Below are 26,441 nucleotides of genomic sequence, written 5' to 3' on the forward strand. Positions count from 1 at the left end.
TGAGTTAGTGATGTTTCATTTTCAAAACCATTTTAGTCTACAAAAGTTCCAGATATTAAAATCGGTTGATGGAATTTGAAAAATTAACTGTTCATTATTTTTATAAAATCATCATCGTGACACTGACCAATGACAAAAAAAGGTTTCTGTTTGCGTAATTCTCTATATCAGCACTTTTCTGTACATACGTACTTTTCTCCACCGATCCCGGTGCCTCCTTTACAAAAATATGCCATTATACAAGTACATTAGTTCATAACCTTTGTATGATTAAAAGCCTCATTTTCTTTATACTACACAGTAAATCACAATTGTCAGGTCAAAATACAATTACTTAAAAGGAGATTTCAAATACTGTAAAGATAATCAAGACTATCGGATGTTCCGTATTTCATCTTAAATGGAAAATACATTGTGTTACAAGATTTTATTGTGCAACATTTAAATATTGCAAGCATTTAAATATTTTACTTGCCAGCACTAGTAGATCCAATTCCTGCAGTCAGCACCGAACGGGGCACAATTTTTGCTGCATATTTAAGAAATTGAGATTTTCCTGTTCCAGGATCTCCTACCAGTAAAAGATGGGGTTCTCCTTCAAAACAAAGAATGTATATCAATAAATGCATACTCCTTTATTAATTAGACTCAATCAAACTGTCCCAGCAAAATGAACATACATCACTCATTGGCAGGCAAAAGAGTCTAGTCAAGTACAGTATTTCTGAGGTGAGGTTGTAATCAAAATGTTCCGAAGTGAACAACAGTGGGAACACATCGAGGAATCAGATGTTAACACGTCTGTGATTTTCCAAGGAGCAGTGTGAGCACACAGCACTCCTTTCTGAAATGCCTGATTCACCACATATTCCCAAATTAATCTTTACGGGGAAATACAAGAATGAAAGTCACAAGAGTTTGTAATAATATATTTTGTACCACTGTAGGTGGTTCAGAGTATTACATTTCATTCGACTGAATGATTTAACTTCCCCAAGCTGGACAGCTATTGCAGATTGCACTAGGTAACTGATTTGCTTTTGCAAAAAGTCTTTTTTTCATTACTATTGGCCTGAATTTTAAGATTGACCGGTAACTCCATTTATTTGATAAAACCTGAGGGTTTCTTCATAACTGATTGTGTGGACTATTTTCATTACCTTTTAACAAAAATGTTATTTCCAATTTAGAGGATTTTGTTTATTTCCATGTAGGTTTTGTGAAACTTGGCTAACCTGGTCAGTCAATTGCTATGGCCAATTATCAACTAATTCATTCAGCTGCAGGTGGGCTGCTACTATATGGTATAATGCTTGGGGGTGGGATGGACGAGTGACTGCCAGAGGTAAAGCATTTCAACTGAATGGTGCCATGCAACTTATTATGGAAGGATCATATGAAGCGGCAAAGCTTGATGAAATAAATGAATTTCACTCATATCCAGTAGATGATGATCAGGCTAATGATATTGATTTTTTTTAAAAAAGAGGCGACGTTTGCTTTGTTTGGCACTTCTATTGAAAGGAAACATGTTTGGATTTGGTATCATTTGATCAAAGTCGAATTGTATATGGGACAAAGGAGAGAGTTTTTTTTAATCCCAGAAAGAGAGAGGCCAAGTAGTGATCCCACAAGTGTACTGTAACATCTTATGATACCAAAGTAAATCCAGATTATTACTCTAAATCAAGCTGCAACAGCAGTGACATTGTCATTGAAATTCCAAATGGTGACTGGCAACATTATGACCAAGAGCAGAAATTTCCTCTTACTGAAAGTACAACAGAGATGACAAAAAAAGGAAGAAATGGGCCATGCTGTCCTTAGTAACATACTCTCCCATTTCGCGACACATCACTAAGTTCTGGGTGAGAAGGTTCATGGGTGACCTTCATGAGGCATCACCAATTAAGCCCCAAATGGTCAATTAATGTCCACTTATGGGCCTCAACATACCACCTCCCAGCTAGCTGCTTTCCCAGGAGAAATAAATAGTTCTGAAGGAGGGGATCTGGACCTGAAATGTTCATTCTGATTTCTCTCCACAGATGCTGCCAGACCTGCTGAGATTTTCCAGCAATTCCTGTTTCAGTTTAGAAACAAAAGGTGTTAATCTTGGAAAACACTGAATGACTTGCCTGCCTGAATTGGGCATCCACAATTGTTGCAATCCGGAGCAAGTGCAGGCATGAATGGGTTGAGCAGTAGAGGGGTAATATCTGAAAATCAACCAACTGCCTTACCTCAGAACCCCATGAAATCCCCTCCTGTACAATTCCAACCCCGTGAAGAGTTTTAAATGACTTGCCTTCTCACAGCCCATAAGGAGTAGGCCTTTATTTCTTTTGGATACTGATTTTGTTGGCCTCCAGTTGGCTGACAGTCTCTGGCAAACTTACATCCTAGTATTGAGACTTGCAATAGGCCAAGAAATTCACCTCTGGGTTTCCTGTCAGCTCTTAGTGAGCAGACTGAAATGTGATGGATTGAGTAAACTTAGTGGTAGGGGTGACTTGTCAATCACCACCTAACATGTTTGCCCCCACATTTTAAATAAAAGGAGAATCGTGGCCTTAAATTAGGAAATGACATTTAACTATGTGATCAATGCGCAGAAGGAAAATCCATGTATTATTCAAGAAATAAGAGACAGGGAGATTGCGATGTTCTGAACAAATCGAAAGACATTCCTCAGTCAGAATTTACTTCTAATTTTGTGGAAGTGCTGCCTTGAAACTTATCCGATTAAAAAGAAAAAAAAAATGGAAATTATTTTTATAAAAAAGTCAAGGTGTGTGGGAAAATAGTACTGCAGAGTAATTAAAAGGAACTAAATTAATTAATAATTAATATTTCACATCTACTACTGTAATACTGACCTCTAACCTTTGTGCCTGCTCCATCAGTTCTTTGCACTCCACCTGCCAACACCATGGCAACAGCTAGTTTAACCACGTACATTCCGAATACCTGGGGGCAAAGGCTGGCCAGAATTTCATTTCTTCCTTGAAAATTAAAATAAGAAAAGCTTCTAATAAGAAAGCAGCACATGCCATTATTTAGCACCAAATAAGACACTATTTGTGTCTGCATAAAAACACAAATTCTCCTAAAGAAAATCTCTCTCATTGCCAGCTTTAGATGAAACGACAACTTAGTTCTACTCCTTAAATAAAGGCTGAACCCTGGTTTCAAGCAACTCTTCCATCTTGGACCATTTATTTTTCAGCTTTTCATGGAATGCATACGCCACATTCCTGATAGCACAGTAATACAATAAAATAATGCTTAACTTTAAAATTCATATTCCCTTTAAAATGCTAATACCACTTGTAACAGTGATGTGTAGGTGGTAATAGGAACAATATCAATATAACTTGTTCAATTTTAAAGATACAAGACTCCATCTAATAAAATATTCTTTATGTATTTGATTTACAATGTAGACTTGCTATTAATACACAAAGAAACTGAGCACTGTATTCAATGACAGAGATGAGCGAGGTCAGGAAGTATTAATTCACTGCTTGATAACTCCTCACACAAGAGCTACAAATCATGAGCTTTGTTCTCAAGTGAGGGATTTAGGCAGTTCTGAGGAAGGGTCACTTGACCCAAAACATTAACTGTGATTTCTCTCCACAGACACTGCCAGACCTGCTAAACCTTTCCAGCAACTTCTGTTTGTGTATAATAAAATGTCTGAACAGGATGATTTAAAATATCCACACTGGCTCTGCTGAGGTGGTGGCACTGTGGCAACATCACTGACCTAGTAACCCAGAGCCCCAGACTAATGTGGCATTGTGGTTTAGCAAGTTCAAGGACTTCCCTGTAAGCAGGAGATTCTGAATTCAAAACTCATCGGTATCTTTCTCTGATTCTTTAATAGACTCTTGTGGCACAGTGGTTGTGCCTAATAGGCCACCCAGATTCCATAAGATGTCCCAACTGGTCAATTAAAAATAATTTTTGCACCTCCTGAAGTTCTGCAGTGAAAATAGCCTCCCCAAAGGAATACATCATTGGCTAACAGCTAGCAAAGCATTCCTTACTAACGCAGGCCCGCAAAAGAAAAAGACCACTTGCTTATGTGAAATCCTGTAGCCCCTGTTGGGACAATTGTCACCCCACAAACTGAAGACATTCACACCTTTTTGTTGGTGCACTTCCCAAATACACAAACATCACCCCACACAGCCTGGCAACTCATTCAAGTGTTGATGTCCCGTTTTCAAGTTTCTATGGAGAATCTGGAGGAGCCTCAACTATTTCAGGGTGGGTCAAAAAGATACAGAAACTTGTCATTCATTCAAGAAAGAGTTTGAGATTAAAATGTAAGCCTGGTGTGGTGTTGGAAACATTCAGAAAGGCAAGGTGCTATCTTGTAGTTTTGTTATGTGTTTTCAATCCAGTGAATCAGGGACCTGTCTTGCAAAGCTAAGCTGGCAATTGGCCGGCACTGTGCAAATGTTCAGGTGCAATGCTGTACCTGTTGGCAAAATGTGGGACGCACAAGCCGCCAAAGCTGGAGGACCGCAGAGGTTTCGTAATTCTAGGAACGGATGAGTTTTCCAAAGTAGGTAAGTAGAGACGTGACCTTATGGAGGTTTATAAAACAATGAGGGGTTTAGATAAGGTGAATGGCAGGTGTCTTTTCTCTGGGGTGGGGGCATTTGGAGAGTAGGGGGCATATTTTTAAGGACAGAGGAGAAAGATTTCAAAAAGGCATGAAGGGCAGTTTTTTAAAAAATGTGTAGGGTTGTCAGTGTATGCAATGAACTTCCAGAGTAAGTGGTAGATGCTGATATAGTTACAACATTTAAAAGGCATTTAGGTAAGTATGCGAATGTAAATATTTCTAAGGATGTGGGCCAAGCACAGGCAGGTGGGACGATTTGCGTTCGGAATTACGGTCGGCATGGACTGTTTGGAGCAAAGGGTCTGTTCGTGTGCTGTATGACTCTATGACTAAGAAGTAAGGCTATGAACTGTTGACCTGCTTGAATCAGTTCCAATCACTACGAGTTCGTTTTAATTATTTAAATACTTCAGCCAACCCATTGCATCAATGATTCACTGAGACAATTTCTTTGTGTAATACAGTGGCATTTTTTTCCCTTTCAAGCTTCTGACAAAATTTCCTTTTTCTTCAAAAATCAACTTCTTTAGGGACATTTCCATGTTAACTGCCTAAAGATCTCTTAGACAATACTAGGTCAATCACTGTGCAACTTTACATAATTTAGTTAAAGCTTGGAGAACTCTCCATGTAAAAGAATTGTATCACTATGCTTTGGAAGACTTAGAGAAAGTACTAATCCAAGTTAAATAATTCCATATATAAAAACACTCACTGTACCTGCTAGAGGGTCATCTTTATAATTCTTCCAAAAGTTTTCGAATTCTTTCTGGACATCTTCATCAATAATAACTCCAGTTGGCTGTTCATTGTTCACCTCAAGATTATTGGCTTTCAGGACAAGTTCTAGGTCACAACGGGAGCCCTGACTGAGAGGTTTCCACCTCTGCATAACCACACCGTAAACTGTAATATCATCACCTAAGTTAAAAGAAACAAAAAATAACAAGCATTACTTCTCAGCATTTGGCTGCTGGTTATTTCCTGAGACAGAAAAGTGAACAAACCATTTTAAATTCTGCAGTTAATAGCCCCTAAAGTGGAAATAGGCTATTTAACCCATCATATAGCATTTACCTAAAGCAATCTACTGAGTAAAGAAATAAGAGGCTATCTCAGAAACCTAAAGCTCTCTCTCCTGCCCAATCCCTCATTCATCTGGACTAACCTTTTATTTCTAAGGTTTTGGAGTAGATTTGTAGCTCGTGTTGTGGGTGTTGAGGTTGGTTGGCTTACTGAGCTGGTTTGTTGTTCCGGAGGCGTTTCGTTACCACGCTGGGTAACATCCTCAGTGCAGCCTTTGATGAAGCATTGGTGTGTTTTCCCACCTGGTTTTTAAACTGTGGGGTCCGTTCAGCTGGATTGCCTCACTTATGGTTTTTCTTCGTAGTGCAGCGTACATGGGGTTGAGCTCTGTGTGTTTATTAATGGCTTTTTTCATGAAGTGCCACACTTCTAGTAATTCCCGTGCCTATCTCTGCCTAGCCTGTCCCAGGATTTTGTTGTTGTCCCAGTCGAATTGGTGGTTCTCTTTGTCCACGTGGATTGAGATGAGTGAATATTGGTCGCGTCTTTTTGTAGCCAAGTGGTGTTCATGTACTCTTGTTGATACTCTCCTTCCTGTTTGTCCGATGTAGTGTTTTTCACAATTTCTGCAGGGGATCTTATAGAAAACAGTGGTCCAGTCCATGGCGGGGTGTGGGTCTTTAGTTCGGGTGAGCAGTTGTCATAGGGTTGACGTGGCCTTGTGTGCCACCCTGTTACCCAGCGGTTGTAGCAGTCTTGTGGCTAGTTCTGGTGTGTTTCTGATGTAGGGTGTGATCACTGAGGCTGCACCGAGGATGCTACCAAGCATGGTAACGAAACATCTGCAGAACAACCAACCAGCTCAGCGAGCCAACCAACCTCAACACCCACAACCCAAGCTACAAATCTACCCCAAAATCTTAGAAATAAGAGGTTAGTCCAGATGATTGAATTGGGTTGGAGAGAGGGCTTTAGAATTCTGAGATATTGGGACCATTTTGAAGGTGAATTGCCCTCTCTGACAACCTGCATCTCTCTCTCTCTCTTTCTCTGAATCAAGCTCACACTAATGTCCTTTAGGGAAGGAATCTGTCATCCTTACTTGGTCTGATCTATATGTGATACCAGACCCACAGCAAGAATCTTGCCCTCTATGCAGTTAGGGCTGGACTAGTTGACCAAGCCAGAATGCCCTTATCCCCTGAATGAATACAAAACGAATCCAAAACGAATCCAAAACTAATTAACTGACCTCATACTCATATGTTAAATTTTAGATGGAGAAGAAAGTTAAGTGTCTGTATGGTGCAGGAGCTAACATAGGCAACAATATGTTTGCATATTACGTTCACAAGTTAGCAAAACTATTTGCATACTTATGTACATATTTCATGCTTTTTATTCCAACATTCAGTGCCTTACATCTGCTCTCATCAATGTAGGTCTTCCAGGGCATAACCTATCTTTTCAGTTGGCTCAAATCACTTTGAATGTTTGCAACACACTAGACTGGTGACTTAGACATATAGCTCAGCATTATCTGCAGATTTTACATTACAAAGATGCTCCTTCTCTATTATTTATGAATAGATTCAACAGAAGAGACAAACAGGATCTTGTGGAGTTCAAAAGTCATTGCCATTCTCCATTAGTGCTTTCCTCAAATCTCCCGTCATTTTCTGCTTGCTTTTTAACCCAACTGCCCAGTCTGTCATGCATTTCAAAAGACATTATAATCTTGAAATTCTCACATGCATATCCTTCTTAAGTGATTTCAAAGGTTTGAATATAAACTGCACAATTTTTGAGGAAATGTAGTTACATCTTCATGCAGGTTGATTATTCCTCATTCTCTACTTATTTAGATGAACAATGACATTATCCTAACAAGCTTCACATCAACAGTACAGCCCTGTTAACCAGACAAATTTCTAATGCACTATCTTATCATATTATCATATTTTGAAAAGTTGTCAAGACTTGAAAATGCAGTACATAAAATAGGGCCTACCTGTAAAGTTAATCCACTGTGCACATTTACAGATGAAACAAGTAAGCAAGGGAAACCGTGAAACGTGGGTTTCTGATATTCTGTTCTCTTCATTGTTAGTCTATATTTTTTCTCCTTTTCTGTTTAGGTCTTATAAACTTACAAACAGGGAACAAGGGAAGGCCACTCAGCCCTTCAAACATACTCTGTATTTCAAAGAGATTATAACTGATTTGATTTTAAATCATCTCTAAGTTTTACATATCCAGATAATTTTTCATCCTCTTACTAATCAAGAATCCATCTACTTCTATCTTAAAAATATTTGAATATTTTGCAACCCCAGCCTTTTGAGGAAGGAAATTCCAAAAATTAACAACCCTCAGAGGGAAAAATGTTTCCGTATATCTGTTTTAAGTGGCAGACCCTTATTTTTAAATTATGACCCTCAGTTGTAGATTCTCTCACAAGAGGAAACATCCTTTCAACGTCTATCCTGTTAAGCCCCCTCAGGATTTTTTATGTTTCAATTAAGTTATCTCTAACTCTTCTAAACTCCACAGGATACAAGAGCGGCCTGTCTCGCCTTTCCTCATAAAACAATCAACTCATTCCAGGTATTAGTCAACTAAACCTTCTCTGACCTGCTTCCAATGCAGTAACATCCTTCTGCAAGTGCCTTGACCAGTACTGTACACAGTTATCCAGATGTGTCTCACCTGTACCCTGTATAGATGAGCAGTAACACACCCCTACTCTTGCATACAATTCCTCTTGCAATAAACTGTAACATACTATTAACTTTCCTACTTACCACATGTTAGCCTCTGATTCATGCACTAAACAGCCAGGTCTGTCCGCATTTCAGAGCTCTGCAAACTTTCACTGTTTAAATAAAAGAGTTCTTTTTCAGCTAAAATGGACAATTTTACACATTCCCACATTATACTCCATTTGCTAGATCTTTGCTCACTCACAACCTATCTGTATCCCTGTGTGAATTACTTATGTGCTCTTCACGACTCCCTTCCTTACACATCTTTGTGTCATCAGCAAATTTAGCTACGATATATTCAGTCCCTTTATCCAAATGATTTATATGAATGATAAAAAGTTGAGAGTCCAGCATTGATCCCTGTGGCACATCAATTGTGACAGCCTACCAGCCTGAAAAAGATCCAATTATTCCTATTCTCTGCTTCCTGCTAGCAAGCCAATCTCCCATCAATGCCAATATGTTACCCATTATCCCCCCTCCCCACCCCCCCCCCACCCCGCCCCTCCATAAACCATGAGCTTTTCTTTTCTGCAATTACCTTTGATGTGGCATATTATCAAATGCCTTCTGGAAATCTACAAACAATACATCCCACTGGACCCCCTTTATCTACAGTACATGTTTCTTCTTTAAAGAACTCCAATAAATAATTTAAATTTGACAAAACTTTGCTGGTTTTCTAAAGTTTCACAGACATTGCTGAAGAATTGTTCACTTCAAATTTGTCATCACTTTTGTCGGAGAACTGTCTTTCATCCATCGTTCTCCAAATAGCACAAACAGGACAGGGATTCAGAATTGGGAAAGTACATACACCATGTTCCAAAGTCATAGTCAGGAAATAAATGTTTAGAACACATTTAACCACACCATCACGCCAACCTTCCTTCCATTGACTCCATCTATACTTGTTGCTGCCTCAGGAAGCCAGCCAACATAATCAAAGGCCCTTCCCACCCAGTTATGATCTCTTCAGTTGGGCAGAAGATACAAAAGCATAAACGCATATACCAGCAGAACAGCATCTTCTCTGCTGTTGTTAGACTTCTGAGGGGACTTCTCAAATTTTACATTTAATGCTGATCTCACTCTTTGTGTACCTTCTCTGCAGGTATAACATTGTACTTTCACTCTGTTCTATTATCGTTATGCAATTTGTATGGTATGATCTGCCTGTACTGCACACAAAACAAAACTTTCCAAAACATTGGGGAGGCAGTCAATTTGCAACTGTGCATTTCTTGCCGAAAAAGAAATTGCAGGCAACAACTGAAATTGGAAACTGGAATGTAAGGGTGTTAGAGAGGTTGCGACTGATCAAACACTGATCCTAACACTTGATGTGATCTCCCTGTAAATGGGGTAGCAAGCCACCTGCCTGAACCTAACTTACATCTGATAATTGCGGGCCAACAAGAATTGTAGGACTCCAGATAATACTTATCAGGTTCTCATGCACTGCCGTTTTTAACCAATTGTTGAGTGACTTAATGAGTAGCCTTTACAAGATCACGAGTGTCACTGGAGTAGACACTTCAAGCAACTTTTCCTCTTTCTGGTGGATCAGAGATAGCATGTTTGCTCTTCCCATCTGTGCCTGTCCCCCTCCCCCTTCCCTCCAACCATCTCCTCATCCCTCATTTCTCGCCGTCTCAAAACAGTTCTCCAATTGTCCACCCTCAAACTACTACCCAGGACAAAATAAGTCCGTTCAGCATGAGAACCAGACAAATTCCTGACTCCCCAGATACTGTAAGCCCATTGGCAGCATGTTTAAAAAGGCCCGAACCTGAAAAGAGCTAAATCAGAGACCAATAGGCCATTGTTGTTTCTATATTTCCATAATTCTCGCTACAATTTAAATTGATTCAAGAAAACTACGGTTTGTTTTCATTTGATAAAACCCCTTGAACAATCTAAACATTCAAATTAACACTGACTTAAAATTTTAGAATCTGTTGTAAAGGAGATCGTAGCTGGGAACTAAATATTCAGGGTTTTTGTTCAAAAGGACAGGCAGGAAGGAAAGGGTGGTGGGGTAGCTTTATTCTATGGGATAGAATTCACACAATAGTGAGAAGGGGTCTTGGAATGGAAGATGTAAAACCCACCTATCCAAGTAGTGACAGTAGTCAATAACCAAGGGGGAGAGACACTGGTAGGAGTTGTCCATAAGTACTTTAACAGTGTATTACAAGGCTGAGATAAACATTTTTTAATCCGTAACAGAATCAGTGGTTATGGGAAAAGGCGGGTAAATGAAGCCAAGAATTATCAGATTAGCCATGATCTTACTGAATTCTGGAGTGGATTCAATGTCGGTTCCTACATCTTATGGTCTAATGGTACAAGAAAAGTGCCTGCATTCTCTTCATGAGACAGAAAATTATTCATTCAAACTATACTCCTGGTCTTTGGTAGTTAAACTAGGCTGATTTTCCAATGCATTACTGCAGTATTGTGAAATTGTTGAATTTCATCCCTTTGAACAAGACATTATCCAATGTCTGTTCAGGTGAAACATTCCAGAATAGTAGTTAAAAATTATTAAGGATTCTCCTTATGCCATTGCCAGGAATCTTCTGTCACCAGCATCACAGATAATAAACATGTTCTTTAAAATATAGTAACATAAATCATCTACTGTTCCTGTTCATTTCCACCTTAAGATCAATTCACAACTTTGACACTGAACAATGTTTAACATTATTCCTTGTGCTGTTTAGAAGCACATTTTTTGAAATGCAGTAGGCCCAGTTTGTACTGATAATTTTGGATACTATGTAAAAACAATGAATTTCAGACCATTTTGGGATATGTAAAATTAAAATGGTCCCAAATTGCAAGAAATTCTATAAGTAAGGTATTAAGTAATTATAAAATATTACTGTACAATCCCACCCATTATAGTTATTTAAGGTACTATTGGTGATAAAACCCACATCAAGGAACATTTTTAGGCTATAACTGTGGAGACAAGTTTTTTTTTGTGGTATGGTGTATGCTAGGATTTCGTTATTCAGTTTGATATATTAGCCCGTAATAGTTGCATGCAGCCTACTAAGTAACACTTACCTGATTTGCAAGTGTCCACAAGGTCATCTTCAAGGACAACCAACAAAGATCGAGGTATGCTTCCCACAGACAGTCTCTGAACCTAATATAAAGGCAGGAAAGGTACATAATGGGTAAAGCAAATCGGTGTTTGGCATGTATGCATAAATCCATTCTCCTGTTGATATTAATTCACATTCTAAGCATCTAGGCAGTATTCGAATTTCTAGATGTTTAGTTAGCCTTCCTTTGCTCTACTAATGTGTTGGAACAGAAAATTAGCTAAAATAAGCCTTCAATTACCAAACTTCGGCTAGTGTAAAACAAGTCCCTATATTAATTTTACCTCCAAATTGTATACTATGTTCAAGATTAATAATAGATAAAGCCTTGACCACATATCAGAGACTCACTAAACAGCTCGTTCCTTTCCCTGCAGTTAGACCAATGGCCAATTACACAATCAGCTCTAAAGAATTAACCATGACAGAAGGAAAGCAGGCATTTTCCATTCAAGTGAACTGAATTTTAAAAATTATTTTCAAACAACCTCTCTGCTACCGAAAATGAACAAGTGTGCAAACTCATTCATTCAAACATTAACTGTTGGATTGTTTTAAAATGAAAAAGGCAAATGTTATTATATTTTTTGTTTCTTCTCTCTCTCTCCCCCCCCTTCAACAACTTATTTTTTTAACATTTATTTCACTTCTTATACATTTCTAACTTAAAAGTTCCCAATTTAGACTCTTTCAGTATGGATGCCTCAGTTTGCTCCATTATGGAGACTTACCATAGCTTATCCTATTCACATAGTCCCAGATTCCCTATGTTGTTGCCGGTCCAAATTTTGTTCGAATTTGACATGACATAATGCCATTCATTCAGCATAATGTTGAAAAAATGCAGTCATTTCCATTGCTTTGCTAGCTTCATTAGTCATAAACTTTCTACAAAGAATAGCATGGCTGGAGGTCAAGAATCAAATTCAGTCTGCCAGCAGGGGAGTTTTATGCCAGCAACACACAACAGAAAATTGCAGTGGCTCTGCCAATTAATTTCTAGTCAGTAAAACATAGATGGAAATTTGTTACAAAGTGTGTGTGCACGTGAGACTTCAAACACATTAATTTGTCCAAAATAACATTGAGACATTTGTTTATTTTACTATGCTATCTTTCCAATGTATTATAACCATAAAGATCTCAATCAAGCAATGTCAACAATTCATTTCACTTGAAAAATACATTATTTGCCGATTAAATCATTAATTGGTCCGAGCTTTCAGATATGCGTGCATGATTAGGCAAGATACGTGGTTGAAGCACCTATTAATAATAATAACAACCTAATTAATATGTATTAAAATAATCTTTAGGGATAAGTAATATGAAAGAATTTTAGAGTATGATTGAAAGTGAGGTAATTCAACTTGAAGCCAGTGTGTTTAACTTGAACAAAGGAAAGTTTTGAAGTGATGAGGAGCAAGGTGGATTGTGATAGCACAGTAAAAAGGTAAAACACAGGGAATGTACATTCTTTCAAGAGGTTTTGCATAGTATTGCAACATGCTTCAAGGCTCAAAATTCCCCAAAGAAAATCAATTTGGCTAACACAGGAATGTAAGAATTACACAAAATGTGAAGAAAAGTCCCATAATTTTAGCAGAAATAATGGTAAACTTGCAGAGTAGGATGATTTTAGAAAACAGCAAAGGAGGACCAAGCACACAACAAACTAAATGAGAATAGATTATGAATGTAAGCTAGCAAAAAAGTTTCAATAGTTACGTAAAAAAGAAACTTTTGGCCAAGACAAATCTGGATCAGTTACAGTGAGAGTGAGGAAAATTTACAAATGGAAATAGAGAAAAAGGTACAGAAGCTAAATTATTACTTTGTGGCTGCATTTAATTGTGGAAGATGCAAGAAATCTGGTTGAATTAGATATTCAAGGGATTAAGGGGAATGAGAAATTCAGGGTTGTATTGGGATTAATGAGATTGAAGATTGTAAAGCTTTCCAGACATGATCTTCTATATCCAGAGCATTGAAGCACACACCCCAGCTTCTCCCAATCCCTAGCTCACCCCAAACCACCCCCCCATCCCCACCAAGGGAAGGGGAGAAAAGATAGTGAATTACGGACCCCTTGGTCTTACAACAATAGTCAGGAAATGCTAGATCTACTATAAATGATGTGATAACTGGATATTTGGATAATATTGGTCTGATTGAACATTGTCAGAATGGATTGGTGAATGAGAAATTGTGTTTGATGAACCTACCGGTGCTTTGAGATTGTTGCTAATAGAATTGATAAAAGCGAGAGAGAGTGGACATTATGTACTTGGTTTTCAGAAGGTTTTGATAAAGTCCCTCATAGATGAATGGTTAGCAAAATTAAAGTGTATAAATAGGAGGTAACATACTGGCACAGAATAAACAGGGGGAAGGAATAAACATGCCATTTTCATGTCAGCAGGCTGTGACTAGTGAATCACCACAAAGATCAATAGGTCATAGCTGTTCACAGTATAGATCAATGATTCTGAGTACGGACCAAAAGCAATTTTTCCAAGTTCCCACATGAAACAAAGCTATGTGCAAATGTGTATTGTTATATGGATATGCAAAGTGACTTCCAGAGCATTTGAACAGACTTGGTGAGTGAACAAGAGCACAACAAACAGAAAAATGATCTGGAAAAATATGAAGTTAGGACAAACAGATGTGTACAGTAATTCTTCAATGGTAAGAGATCAGAAAATGTACATGTACAAAGGGACCTGAGTATCCTCGTCAGTAAATCACCGAAGGCTAACATGCAGATATGGCAAGCTATTTGAAAGGCTTATGATATGTTATCCGCTTGTGCAAGATAATTTGACTAGAGGAATAATGAACACCTACGTCAATTTTACAGAACCTAGGTCAAGCTGTACATAGATTATAGTATGCAATTTTGGTCTTCTTCCCTTAAAAAAATTACTTCCATTGAGATAGTGCAACAAAGATTCAATGGAATTGTTCCTGAGATGGTGGGAATGCCTTATGAATCAGATTGGGGAAACCAAGCCTGTAGTCACGAACGTTTTCAAGGATGAGAAATGGTAATCTCATAGAACCTTACAAAATACTTAAAAAGTGATAGATGAGGTAGATGTAGATAAGGTGTGCCTAAAGTGGACAATACAACTTTGAAATTAGGGGAAGCCTTATGACCAAGATGAGGAGACCTGTTTTTATAACTCAGATGTGAATCTTTGGAAATCTCTACCCCAAGGAACTGTAAAACCTCAGTCATTGACAATGTTTGAATTAGAGATTGACAAATTTCGAATTACCAACAGAGAGATAAGGACAGTAAATGAAAAATACACATCCTCGATGAAGTGGATGACTAGTTATGATAAAACTGAACAGAAAAGCACACTTGGCATACCAAATAGCCTATTCTTTCTCCAACATTCTTGAATGGGAATGTGAGTGGGAATCTCAAAACAAGTCCTGAACACAGTTTTTAAATAGCTTTGAAGTTGACCTAACTGAACAAAACTGTGGTCTATTATGAAATAAAATTTAATTTGGACCCTGTGACTCAATTCCCAACATTTACAATTAACATTTCATATTAAAGTTTAAAAATTACTGTAAAATTGATATAAACCATTATAATACCATTTACGGACAAAAATATCTATTAGCAAGAATTAAGTAACATATTTTAATATTAACGTAGTTTCAGATCACCTGCTCCTGAATTTTGATTTCTTGGTAATCTTTACAACTGGCAGGAGAAGACATGGACCCAGAGAGGGATGTAAATTTCATTGAGTTGCAACCTTCTGGGTTTGGGCAGGATGTAGGACGGCAGGTGGTGTAATACTGTTCAAAGTCTGCAGTCACTGTGAAGATGTGACGGCATTTGTTGCACATATACTCATGTTCAAATTCTAACACCTTCACCATTCCAGTTCGTATGACTGTTCCAATAACAGAGAGGAAATGACTAACATCTCGGGTTTTTGGTATACGATCTCTTGTCAGTTCAGGACAAAGTGGCAATCCTGACAAATAAAGAAACAAATAACATTCGTGTTTTACTCAAAACATGAAATCACAAATTCACTTTGCCATTCTCTGTGAAGAAAGAGATTGCATTTATATAGTAACCTTCTCAATCCTTTTTAATGAATTACATTCAAACAAGTGTGATCACTGTCGGAATTTAGGAAAATGCACCAGTTGATTTGGTCCTTTGTGAATGAGATAAATGACCAGAATTATAGTTTAATGAATAAGTACATACAAATTAAAAGATCAGATCTCCTGCGCTCTTTTACTAAGATTAGAAACTGTTATGTCCATCTGTGAAAGTGGACAGGGTACCCATTTGCAAATGCAAAGGCACTTATTGTTTCTGGTGTAGGCTCTGAACCTTGCACAGAAACTTGTACCAACACACACGTGCTGGAATTGATGAGCACGCTGGTCTTCACACCGGCCATCTAGATGCTGATTAAAGCTTAATGTGTGCCAATGAATTTCTACCCTGCAGCCCTGCTCAAAATCACTTGTCACAACGAGCTGCACTCTGAGCCAGTGTAGGTGAAACAAAAAAAACAAAAACTACACTCAGTTTGCTGCCATCTCTTCCATCTTGCCACAAAATAGTTCTTACAAATGATGGTTGACAGACTCCTGTCAACCTCCCCCTTGGCATGTTCAGTAGCTCAGGAGCATTTAATTAGGAAGGAGGATGAAAGGTGGGAGCTGGGCCCATTCTTGTCTCTGACCTGATCAATTCTGAAGTGAAAAGGCCTAGGAACAGGCTTTTTGCCCTGTCACTAATATTCAAAAATATGTTGAAATATTTCAACAGTGGGGGCTCTCGTGGTCTGTTCACAGAGCTGGTGAGACCCCAGATGTCGTCACTGAAAAGCACTTCAATTTCTTTCCTGTGCCCAATAATCATAAAAAAAGACACAATAAGCAATGAAGGTCAACAGGCACTGATTAAACTGCTACAAATTTCAGTTTGCTAGGACGTTATAGATCAGTACTTTTCCTGACCTGAAATTCGCACGTGAACTTTTTGTTTCATCACCAAATTATGTGGCTCTGGATATGACTGCAGAATTGTCATGGCTGCTCTGTGCAGTGCATTGTCAAATATTGGAAACATTTCATTAGGAAATGCATTTAAGTATTCACCAATTTCCATACTGATTTCAAACAGCGTCAATGCATTCACAATTACGGGATAGTGAGCACCAGTATCTGGCTGTTGTAGAACATGGATTATATCATTTTTATGGAGTTCTACAACATAAGATTCAAATACTTGTCCAATTAAGGCAACTTGTTCTGGATTCAGATGCATCCTTCCTGTTGTAAAACAAAAAAAAAGGAATTATGTGTGAAATGTCATATATGTGACAAAAAGACAATAAATGCTGTGACATCGTTGGTAAATCAGTTTTTTTTTTGGGAACAGATAATACAAAAGTAGCACTGATCATTAAACAAAGATTTTTTTTAAAGAACTCTATGACTGGAATAAAATGTACTTAATGCAATTATTTAGTCTTAAACTGTTAATATAACTTAGCAAATTTATATTGAATTTGATCATAGAGTGCCATGAATACACTTAATAATGATCCTTACAACTACAGCAGCAAAATTCCTGGTACCATCACCCACATCAATTCCCACTCTCTCTCTGCAACAGATAGGTTAAAATGAGCTGTTATATATTTATAGTGGTCTCAGGCCAACTAAACTATTTCACAGCGCTGTTGCCTCAAAGCAGGGACTTGGGTTTGATTCCAGCTTCGGACAACCATCCACACAGAGTTTGCACATTCTTCCCTGTGTCTACGTGTGTTTCCTCTGGGTGCTCCAGTTCCCTCCCTCAGTCCAAACATGTGCAGATTAGATGGAATGACCGTGCTAAATTGCCTATAATGTCCAGGGATGCATAGGCTAGGTGGGTTAGCCTTGGGAAATGCAGTGGTACAGGGATGGGCTGGGGCGGTGGGTGGGAAAGAGTGGTTAGTTGTGGACCAGATGGGCCAAAATGTCTGCTTCCATACTATAGGGATTCTATGATTCCATGATTTAGAAACAAATGTGTGTTCATTCAAATACACTATGGATTGATTTTAAAGCAATTCAGAACTGGCATTGGTTTCCCTGTCACTGTGAATGTATTACTCTGCAATAATAGTAGCACTCAGTTTAAAAAGCAGTTTTGTATAGCACACTTTGAACTATATGTAAATTTAGTGTTGGTTCTATTTGTTAAACTGGTGAAACGCCCTGATAAACAACGTAATCTTACACCACTCAGACTGCTACAGGCCAAATATTGATCCAATCAGTCACAAAAACTATTTTAATATTTCCAGTCAACAAGAGAGCAAATTATTTTCTATTCTTAAAGGCTGTCTGGTAAACAAAGCTCTGAGAAGATGCTTTTAAGTGCACCAATAAGTGTTTTTAAGCGTGTACCAATAGCAATTGAACTCATTAAAACAGATGTTAGAGCCTGAAATTTAATTAGGCATTAAAAGAAAAGAAAAACTAAAAAATTAATCACAACTATTCACACATCCCTTTTCTGAATTTGCTTACATATACAATTTGACTGTACATCTTTTGGCCAATGTGAACTTGATCTTAGTTTCTCTTAGTCTGAAGAAAAAAAGAATTATTTCTTGGAGTAGAAGTGTCCACTAGCCATGTGTTACAAACTGTGCACGTGTGGTTCACTGTGTTTTCCACATATAGGTGCAGAAATAATCGAAGGTAATAGAACAGGTCAACAACATGGTTATCAAAGCACACTGTTTACTAGGGTTTACTGACAGGAGCATCAATACAAGAACAAGGTGGTTACAATGAACTTGTACAAGCCACTAATTTGGCCTCAGCTGGAATATTGCATCCAGCTCAGTAGGTGCACTTTCAGAATGATGTGAAAGCCATAGAAAGAGTACAGAAGGGGTTCATATGAATGATCCAAGAATGAGGAGCTTTTATTGTGAAGACAGACTGGAGAAGTTGAGACTGTTTTCCTTGGCAAAGAAAAGCCCACGAGGAGATCTGATCGAGGTATTCAAAATCATGAGGAGCTCAGATAGAGCAGAGAGGGAGAAACCATTCCCCTCATGGAATTTTCAATAAGTGGGTACAAATATGCAGAAATTCTCAAAAAGCTGCAAAAGGGATTTAAAGAAAAACGTTTTAGTGCAGTTTTAGCACCTAAAACTATAGCAGATGCAGATTCAACTGAAGAACTCAAAAGGGAATTGGATTGTTATTTATGAAGAAATGATGTGCTGAGAACCAGGGAGATGGAGAATCACACTATTCATTCATCTGAAGAGCAGGTGCAGACCTGACAGGCACAATAACCTTCTGCATATAGTACTGGTCTGCCTGCTATCGGAAGGATGTTATTCAACTGGAAAAGTGGAAAAAACAGATATACAAGGAAATGCCAGGACAGCACGGTTTGAGTTAGAGGAGGAGGCTGGATAGGCTGGGACTTCTTTCCCAGGAGCGCCGGAAGCTGAGGGGTGACCTTATAAAGCTCTATAAAATCATGAGGGGCATAGATAAGGTAAATAGCCATGGTCTTTTCCCCAGGTTAGGGGAGGCCAAACTGGAGGGCATAGGTTTGAGAGGATAAAATTTAAAAAGGACTTGAGAAGTAAGCTTTTCATAAAGGGTGATGCATATATGGAACCAGCTGACCAACGAAGTGGTAGAGACCAGTACAACTTTTAGGAGACATTTGGACAGGTAGATGGTTAGAAAAGGTTTAGTGGGAATATGGACCAAACGCAGGCAAATAGGACTAGTTCACTTTAGAAAACCTGGTCGGCACAGACGAGGTGGGCTGAAGGGCCTGTTTTCCTATAACGGCCTCCTTTGCTGTTATATAATATATAACTTTGTGAACAAAACAAAAATCCAGTCCTCGATCACAGTTTGTAATGAATACTACAACTCCCTCCTGTTTTATCTTCCCTATACCTTCATTCCTCCAATTCCTTTACGGTATTACCGCTTCCCAGTTAACCGCATATTACTAATTTCCTTCGCAAATATTTCAGTCCCTCTAAATTGGCTCCACTTTTAAAAAATCTTTACAAGAAAAATTAAGACGTTTTGCTTCTCTGAAGTCCCGCTAATGCCCTTGTATGGGTCCAGGCCCGAAACGTCAGCTTTTGTGCTCCTGAGATGCTGCTTGGCCTGCTGTGTTCATCCAGCCTCACATTTTATTATCTTGGAATCTCCAGCATCTGCAGTTCCCATTATCTCTAATGCCCTTGTATGTTTTTTTTCATTTTCGTCCAGAAAGCAGCGCTGGGTAGCATATTTGATGGAGCCGTACAGCTGCAAATTGTTGCTTTAGTGAACAAATATTCCAAAACAGTCAGGGCTCATTTATGCGCAGTAGTTACTCACATTTTTATGTGCAATTTCGATTTACTTCAGTTGCTTTGTCATTTGACTCCAATCTTTTAGCATGTGCCGGGTAATGTGACGTTAGCGCCGGTTCACTCTGGTAAAGTAAACCCTTCAAGGGCTCTGGTGACAACGATGATTGCTGCTGGCAGTTTTTGCCGATAGACTGCTGGTCCGTGAAAGTGATTACGGCCAGGAGAAACAGCCAGCAATCACTTCCCCGGGGCTAGAGGGGAACGGTGACGCAACAGTCGGGGGGACCGGTTGACGTCACAATCCCACCTTGGTTGGGGAGGGTTAGTTCCATCGCAATGAGGAGGACCCGGGGATGGTGAAGGACGATGCAATATTCTGCAGGGCCTTGCGAATGAATGAATGAATGAATAAATAAATAAATGAAACAGCAAATATCTGGACATTACCTGGAGCGCTCAACCAACGACAGCCGCTGAATCCCCTACTCCCGTTCACATCTCCCGCCAGCCACTCCACCACCAAGAAACACAGGAGCCAACGTTAATCTATTGTTGTGGGTTCTCCTACTTTTATCAGCACCTCTTCGATCATTCCTAATGGAGTGCCAAAAAATTCATTGTAATTTTCTGGAATGACAATATTCTGTAGTGAGTGCAGTGCAGTAATATTGTACAGAAGGAATGAAGCGCTTACTTACACCCCTCGAATTCAGTGGTAGGTTCCCAGCCGTGACATTAGCGCGCGTTCATTACGGTTTTTTTCAGTTTCGTTTACGTAAATAAGTTTTAACGATCGTGAATATCCGATGTTTTGTTGCAAATATGTGCACTTTTAATTTTGAAATACATTTTGTGTTCTAAGGTGAATTCTCAGATATAAATTGAGAGGATTAATTGGATAAAGGAAAGAATTTGTATTTCCGCACGCCTGCAACCTCAGGATGTATCCGTCATAGTTAATACAAGCCTTCTGAAGGATAGTATTGTAGACAATGCAGTCGACACATTGCAACTAACAGAACAGCAGCAATGTAACCAGATAATCTGTTCCAGTGCTTTTGCTGGTGTGTGTGTGTGTATGAACACCAGGGGGAAGGCCTTCAAGATAATGCCTCAAGATCTTTTGTGGGTCATCAGAAAACTAGCTGTGTTCAAGATAACAAAGGTGTGGAGCTGGATGAACACAGCAGGCCAAGCAGCATCTTAGGAGCGCAAAAGCTCACGTGTCGGGCCTAGACTCTTCATCAGAAAAGGGAGATGGGGAGAGGATTCTGAAATAAATAGGGAGAGAGGGGAGAGCGGAAGGGGGCCAAAGATGCAAAGAGAAGATAGGTGGAGAGGAGACAGACAAGTTAAAGGGGCGGGGATGGAGCCAGTGGAGGTAGGAAGGGGATAGGTCAGTCCAGGGAGGACAAGGGGGTGAGATGAGGTTAGTAGGATGGAAATGGAGGTGCAGCTTGAGGTGGGAGGAGGGGATAGGTGAGAGGAAGAACAGGTTAGGGAGGCGGGGACAAGCTGGTCTGGTTTTGGGATGCAGTGGGGGGAGGCCCATTAATTCTGTGTTCAATTTCTCTTCAAATCTCATTTTCAAATTCCTCCGCTGTCACAATTTCCCCAGCCTTTTCTGCTTTCCTCGTCATCATTGCTCCACTATTGGGGGCTATGCTTCCACGTGCTGGGACCCTGTGCCCTAATTCTCTCCCTGCACTTGGTGAACTCTTTACCTCCCTTTCCCCTTTAAGAAATTCCTCAAAATCTGTCTCTTTAACCAAACCTCATCTAGATTAATACTCTTTACACGTGGTTTGTTTTGCAGTGCTCCTGTGCAGTCTTTTCCATTATGTTAAAGGCTTTTAATATGTATTCATGCATGAGATCTGGGCATTGCTGGCCAGGACTGCATTTATTGCAAATTCTAGTTGCCCAGAAGATAGTTAAGAGACAAACAAATTGAGCTGGAGTTAATTAGGCTAGGCCAGGTAAGGATGGCAGATTTCCAACCCTAAAGGACATGAGAGATGGGTTTTTATGACATTTACTGCTTTTTATTGAACTAAAATTTCACTATCTGCCATGTTGGGATTCAAATCCATGTGTCCAGACATTAATCTGGATTATTAGTCCAGTAACATCACCACTATGTCACTGCCTCCCCTACAAGGATACAGAAATACAAGCCATTGTTTTGAACATTGCTGGTTAGATCAACATTTGTTGCCCATTTATAACTGCTCTTGAGAACGTGATGGTGAGCTGCTTTCTGAAACTGGTGCACCACTGGAATGTGATGTAGGTACACCCACTGTACTATTAGGAAGAGGGTTCCAGGATTTTGAATAAACATTAATGAAGGAATGATCAGATAGCGATTCTGTCAGAGGGGGAACTTGCAGGTAGTGTTTTTTTTTCCATGCATTTGCTGCCTTTAAGGTAGTAGGCAAAGTGGGTTTGGAGGTGCCTTTGAAAGAGACTTGATGAATTGTTACAGTGCATCTGTGCAACAATGATGGATTCTTACCAGACTGAAGTCAGCAGAGGTCATATCTCAGCCCAGGATTGCATTTGACAGTAACCTTTTGACTCCCAAGCAAATTTGGATGAAGGAAGTGAAAACGAAAAAAAGGTGGGGATGGACGAGAGAACGGATGACCGGAGACAGGGCAGAAAGAGAGGATGAAAGAAGAAGCAAGTTGATGAGAGGGAAGAGTTCTGGAACAGCTGAAAGGTGGGAATGGGAACAGGAGAATAAGGGTGGCCCGGAGAACAGGAAGAGTGGATTTGAGTGAATTGGAGTATAGCAGATGGGGAGCAGAGGAGAGGAGGAATGATGGAAGGAGAGACTGATGAAGGTTGGAGAGAGGAAAGGGTCTGTGTACAGAAGTGACAGGAGAAATGGAGGGGCAAAAAGATAGGAAGGTAAGTTGTTGTTTCTGCATATAGGGCTGGAGAGTGTGATTGCTCACACTGAATCTTTTTCAGAGCTGGCAAATCAGGATATCAACATCTAACTCATGTGGACTGACGTGGAGGCTCAGTGGTTAGCACTGCTGCCTCACAGCACCAGGGACCCAGGTTCAATCCCAGCCTTGGGTGACTATCTGTGTGAAGTTTGTACATTCTCCCTGTCAGTGTGGGTGTGGTCTGCTTTCTTCCCACAGTCCAAAGATGTGCAGGGTAGGTGGATCAACCATGTTAAATTGCCCATAGTGCCCTGGGATGTTTAGGTTAGGTGGGTTAGACATGGGGAAAAATGCAGGGGTCAGGGAATGGGTCTGGGTGGGATGTTCTTCAAAGGGGCAGTGTGGACTTGTTGCGCTCAATGACTTGTTTCCACACTCTGGGGATTCTGTGACTTGCCGAGAGATTCCTGTTGGTTTCTGTCAAATGTTACAAATATTCTCTTCTGAAGTAAATTTTGGCTGTACATACAATGATTGTATGCTCAGCCTAAATGCCAAAGAGGCTTCATAGCGTGTCAGTCACAGCATCCTCAGCAAAAGTCTTTCTGCTATTGCCAGACCATCTGCTTCAAGGTGGGGATCTTTTATCTTTGTTTCCTATCTGTAAAGCCTTCTTCGGTTCATAGATATGTTTTAATCAACCTTTTTGGTCATGTTATTACGCACCTCAGGAGCAGGTGAGACTTGAACCCAGGCCTCTGGCCCAAAGATAGGAACATTACCACTGCACCACAAGGGCCTTTGCTTCTGTTTATAATGCTATTTGTGTATCAAGGAAAATGAGAAACTTGTGAAGGCAGATATCGTCCTTTTGCAAGATAAAGCTCAGTGCGTTGTGGTGGTTCTGAAACAAATTTCTTGAAGCTTTATTTGCATAAGGCTCATTTCAAATGTGTCAGCATCCCACCCTTTTTTTTAAAATGGCTCATCTGAAATAATCCTCATTTTTCCATGGCTTCCACTCACCGTACTTGTACAATTTCTTCAAGCCTCTCAGATCCCTCATCTCAAAAATCATTCCCTAATTCTAATGCAGTATGTGTATCTTAACTTTGAGTATGTCTCAGATTTACTTATGAGTAAAACAACCAGGGCAAAAATATTATTACTTGTATTGGATTTATGTGTTAATGAGCTACCATTCAACCTAGTACACAGGATGATTTTGTGTATCTTTCTGTATTTGGACAAGGTTATGTATTTTTAATACACTCCAAACACACCCTAATGAGACAACAGATAACTTGCATTGATTTCCAGGTGTATATGTGTATAGAGAATTTGAAATGTATTTCCCACTTGATCTTTGGAAAGATTGCAGTTGATAAAGAGACAATGCAGAAATTGTAGAAAACGAGATATTGCTGAATGAGGAGTGAAACCTGGAAAGAAAACAAAGAAGATCAGCAGTAGATGGGGAGAAAGAGGTGGGATCAATCTGGAAAGGAAAAAAAACAACAACAGCCCACAGCAGAGAAAATGAACAGTAAAGAAATAATGGGACCTGCACAGAGACACATAGTGTAATGACAGATGGCGAAGTTGCCTTTTTAAAATCTTATGCCAAAACAAACGTCTATCAATGCAGCCTGCCAGCCAATTTGAAAACTGCTGTGCAAATCTTGATTCCAGCAAATATATGTAAACTATGGGATTACAAAGTTACACAACTATGTTTATATGTTCAATACCCTCCCTAAGGGTATTGGGGATCTACTTTCAGCATGTGGACTAAGAAGGCAGCTCAACATCATTTTCTCCAGGACAACTAGGGATGGGTAATTAACACTGGCCCGTCCAGTGATGCACATGCCCATGACTGAATTCAGAACAACTCACATTTAAAACAAAGTTCTTTTGTCAAACCTTTCAGCAATTTCACAATTAAATTAGTCACAATTAGCAATACCAAAATCTAAAAGAAATCAGTTGATGCAGGACACCAGTTTAGTCTCCGTAAAGATCCGAGCATTTGTAGCATATCAGCATCATTTTTAATTGTCCATACTGTGTGTGAAGACCTGAATTTCCAACATACATTGGCAGGGTTCAGAAATCTATGTAAATCTAATGTATACCTGACTCAATTCTTGTAAGTCTGCACTGAAATATAATAATAAGCTTTTCCCATGGAAAACCATAGCTTTACTGTCCACAGGTATAGGTAGCAATCATATAGTGAGAAGTGTGCCACAATTAGGTGAGGCATTGAGGCCCATCTCAAAGTTGGGATTGTCTCATTTTCGCAGGTGTCATTGACAAGATTCTTGTTAGGCAGCAGCAAGATGCCAGTCGATGGAATCAGTGGTTATTAACTGCCCAGTTAATGGCATTTAACTCACCTCATTAACATTCAGTACCCATCTTACCAAACTCATCAAATAAATTAGACATCAGAAAAACTTGATATGGAAACTAGAGCCAGTACCTGGCAGATTCTGTTCACCGCTTGCTCTGAATGACCTCCTGTGTTGGAAACCAAGCACGAACAATTTTGGGATACAGTCCACAGGCAACAGTTACTTGCACCCTACATCCACAAATATTCACATCCAAAATGTGCCAGCCCTTAAAATCCCTCATGGCACATTTCAGATGTACTTGCAGGCTCTATCTCCAGGCTTTTCACTTGATCTCATAGTGCTCATTCACTTTGAGCCAACCTGGATGCTTCTTGTAACCTTACCTTACATTGCCTTCTCTTTCCTTAATGAGCCTTACCTGTAGGCCAGGCTCAAATTACCTTTGTCTTGCCATTACTGTTTAGCACAGACACAAAGCTAGAGAGCTTGCATAGCAGTTAGCAGGCCTCAGTCAACTCAAGGGACCTAGCCTTCACTCAGGGGGTGCCTGCAGAGTAAATCAAGGGCAGACTCTGATACCAGTCCAGGTGCAGCTTGGGGTGGTCAGACTCAGGATACCTTCATCATAAGGATGAGGATCAGAAAGTTGGGCAGCCTATCACCCACCTTTCTGTCCTGTCATGGGTTGTTTTTCCCACAGATTGTGAGAGAGGCCAGTGTTATAGGAGGTGAGAGTGGTTAGCACAGCTGTTACCTTTGCAGGTGGAAGGTGTCCTGAGAAAGTTATTAAGTGGCACAAGGGGCATGCAGGGTCAGTGGTTTTGAGGTTTGGGTGGAGATGTGTGAGTAGGGAAGGTGTTGCAGGCAACAGTGAGAGTGTTAGAGCATTAGCCTTAGTGGGATGTGGATGCAGTGACAGAGATAGAGTGAATATGAGGTACGAGACAGAGGATAGTCCCAGCAGATTGGAGAAGGACATTGAACTTCTTTCAACAGTACTGGACATTCCTTCAGATGACTGAGATTGCTTTCTCCAAGGTGACACCCTCATACGAGGATGGCATGTTGCGGAGTCGTGGCATCCACTGTTAGTGCTAGGCGGAGAGGAAGTTTGGTATCAGCACTACCCAGTCCAGCAGGAGTTCATGTCCCTGCCCACAAAGTGAGGCATCATTCTTCTATTGAATTTGATTAAATTCTCCCCCTGTCTGCCAAGTCAGGAACCTTGAG

At 39.7% G+C, this 26,441-nt stretch overlaps 1 protein-coding gene across 2 annotated transcripts in view; it reads right to left on the reverse strand.

Annotated features, from left to right (window-relative positions):
* Positions 1-20,182, reverse strand: part of mcm9 (minichromosome maintenance 9 homologous recombination repair factor) — a 45,446-nt gene extending 25,264 nt beyond the window's left edge. The window contains exons 1-7 of one of the 2 annotated variants that reach the window (XM_048531799.1): positions 19,974-20,182; positions 16,566-16,880; positions 15,243-15,559; positions 11,512-11,593; positions 5,363-5,563; positions 2,880-3,005; positions 476-595 (exon numbers count right to left, since the gene is read on the reverse strand). In XM_048531799.1, coding sequence (XP_048387756.1) covers positions 476-595; positions 2,880-3,005; positions 5,363-5,563; positions 11,512-11,593; positions 15,243-15,559; positions 16,566-16,875 — 1,156 coding nt within the window. In that variant the 5' untranslated portion in view covers positions 16,876-16,880; positions 19,974-20,182. Of the gene's footprint in view, positions 1-475; positions 596-2,879; positions 3,006-5,362; positions 5,564-8,472; positions 8,544-11,511; positions 11,594-15,242; positions 15,560-16,565; positions 16,881-19,973 lie in introns of those variants that run through there. The other variant, XM_048531800.1, reaches the window with a different exon arrangement.
* Between the last annotated feature and the right edge of the window lie 6,259 nt (positions 20,183-26,441).

This window comes from Stegostoma tigrinum, chromosome 4 (genome assembly GCF_030684315.1).
Source record: "Stegostoma tigrinum isolate sSteTig4 chromosome 4, sSteTig4.hap1, whole genome shotgun sequence".
NCBI classification, from domain to species: Eukaryota; Metazoa; Chordata; class Chondrichthyes; order Orectolobiformes; family Stegostomatidae; genus Stegostoma; species Stegostoma tigrinum.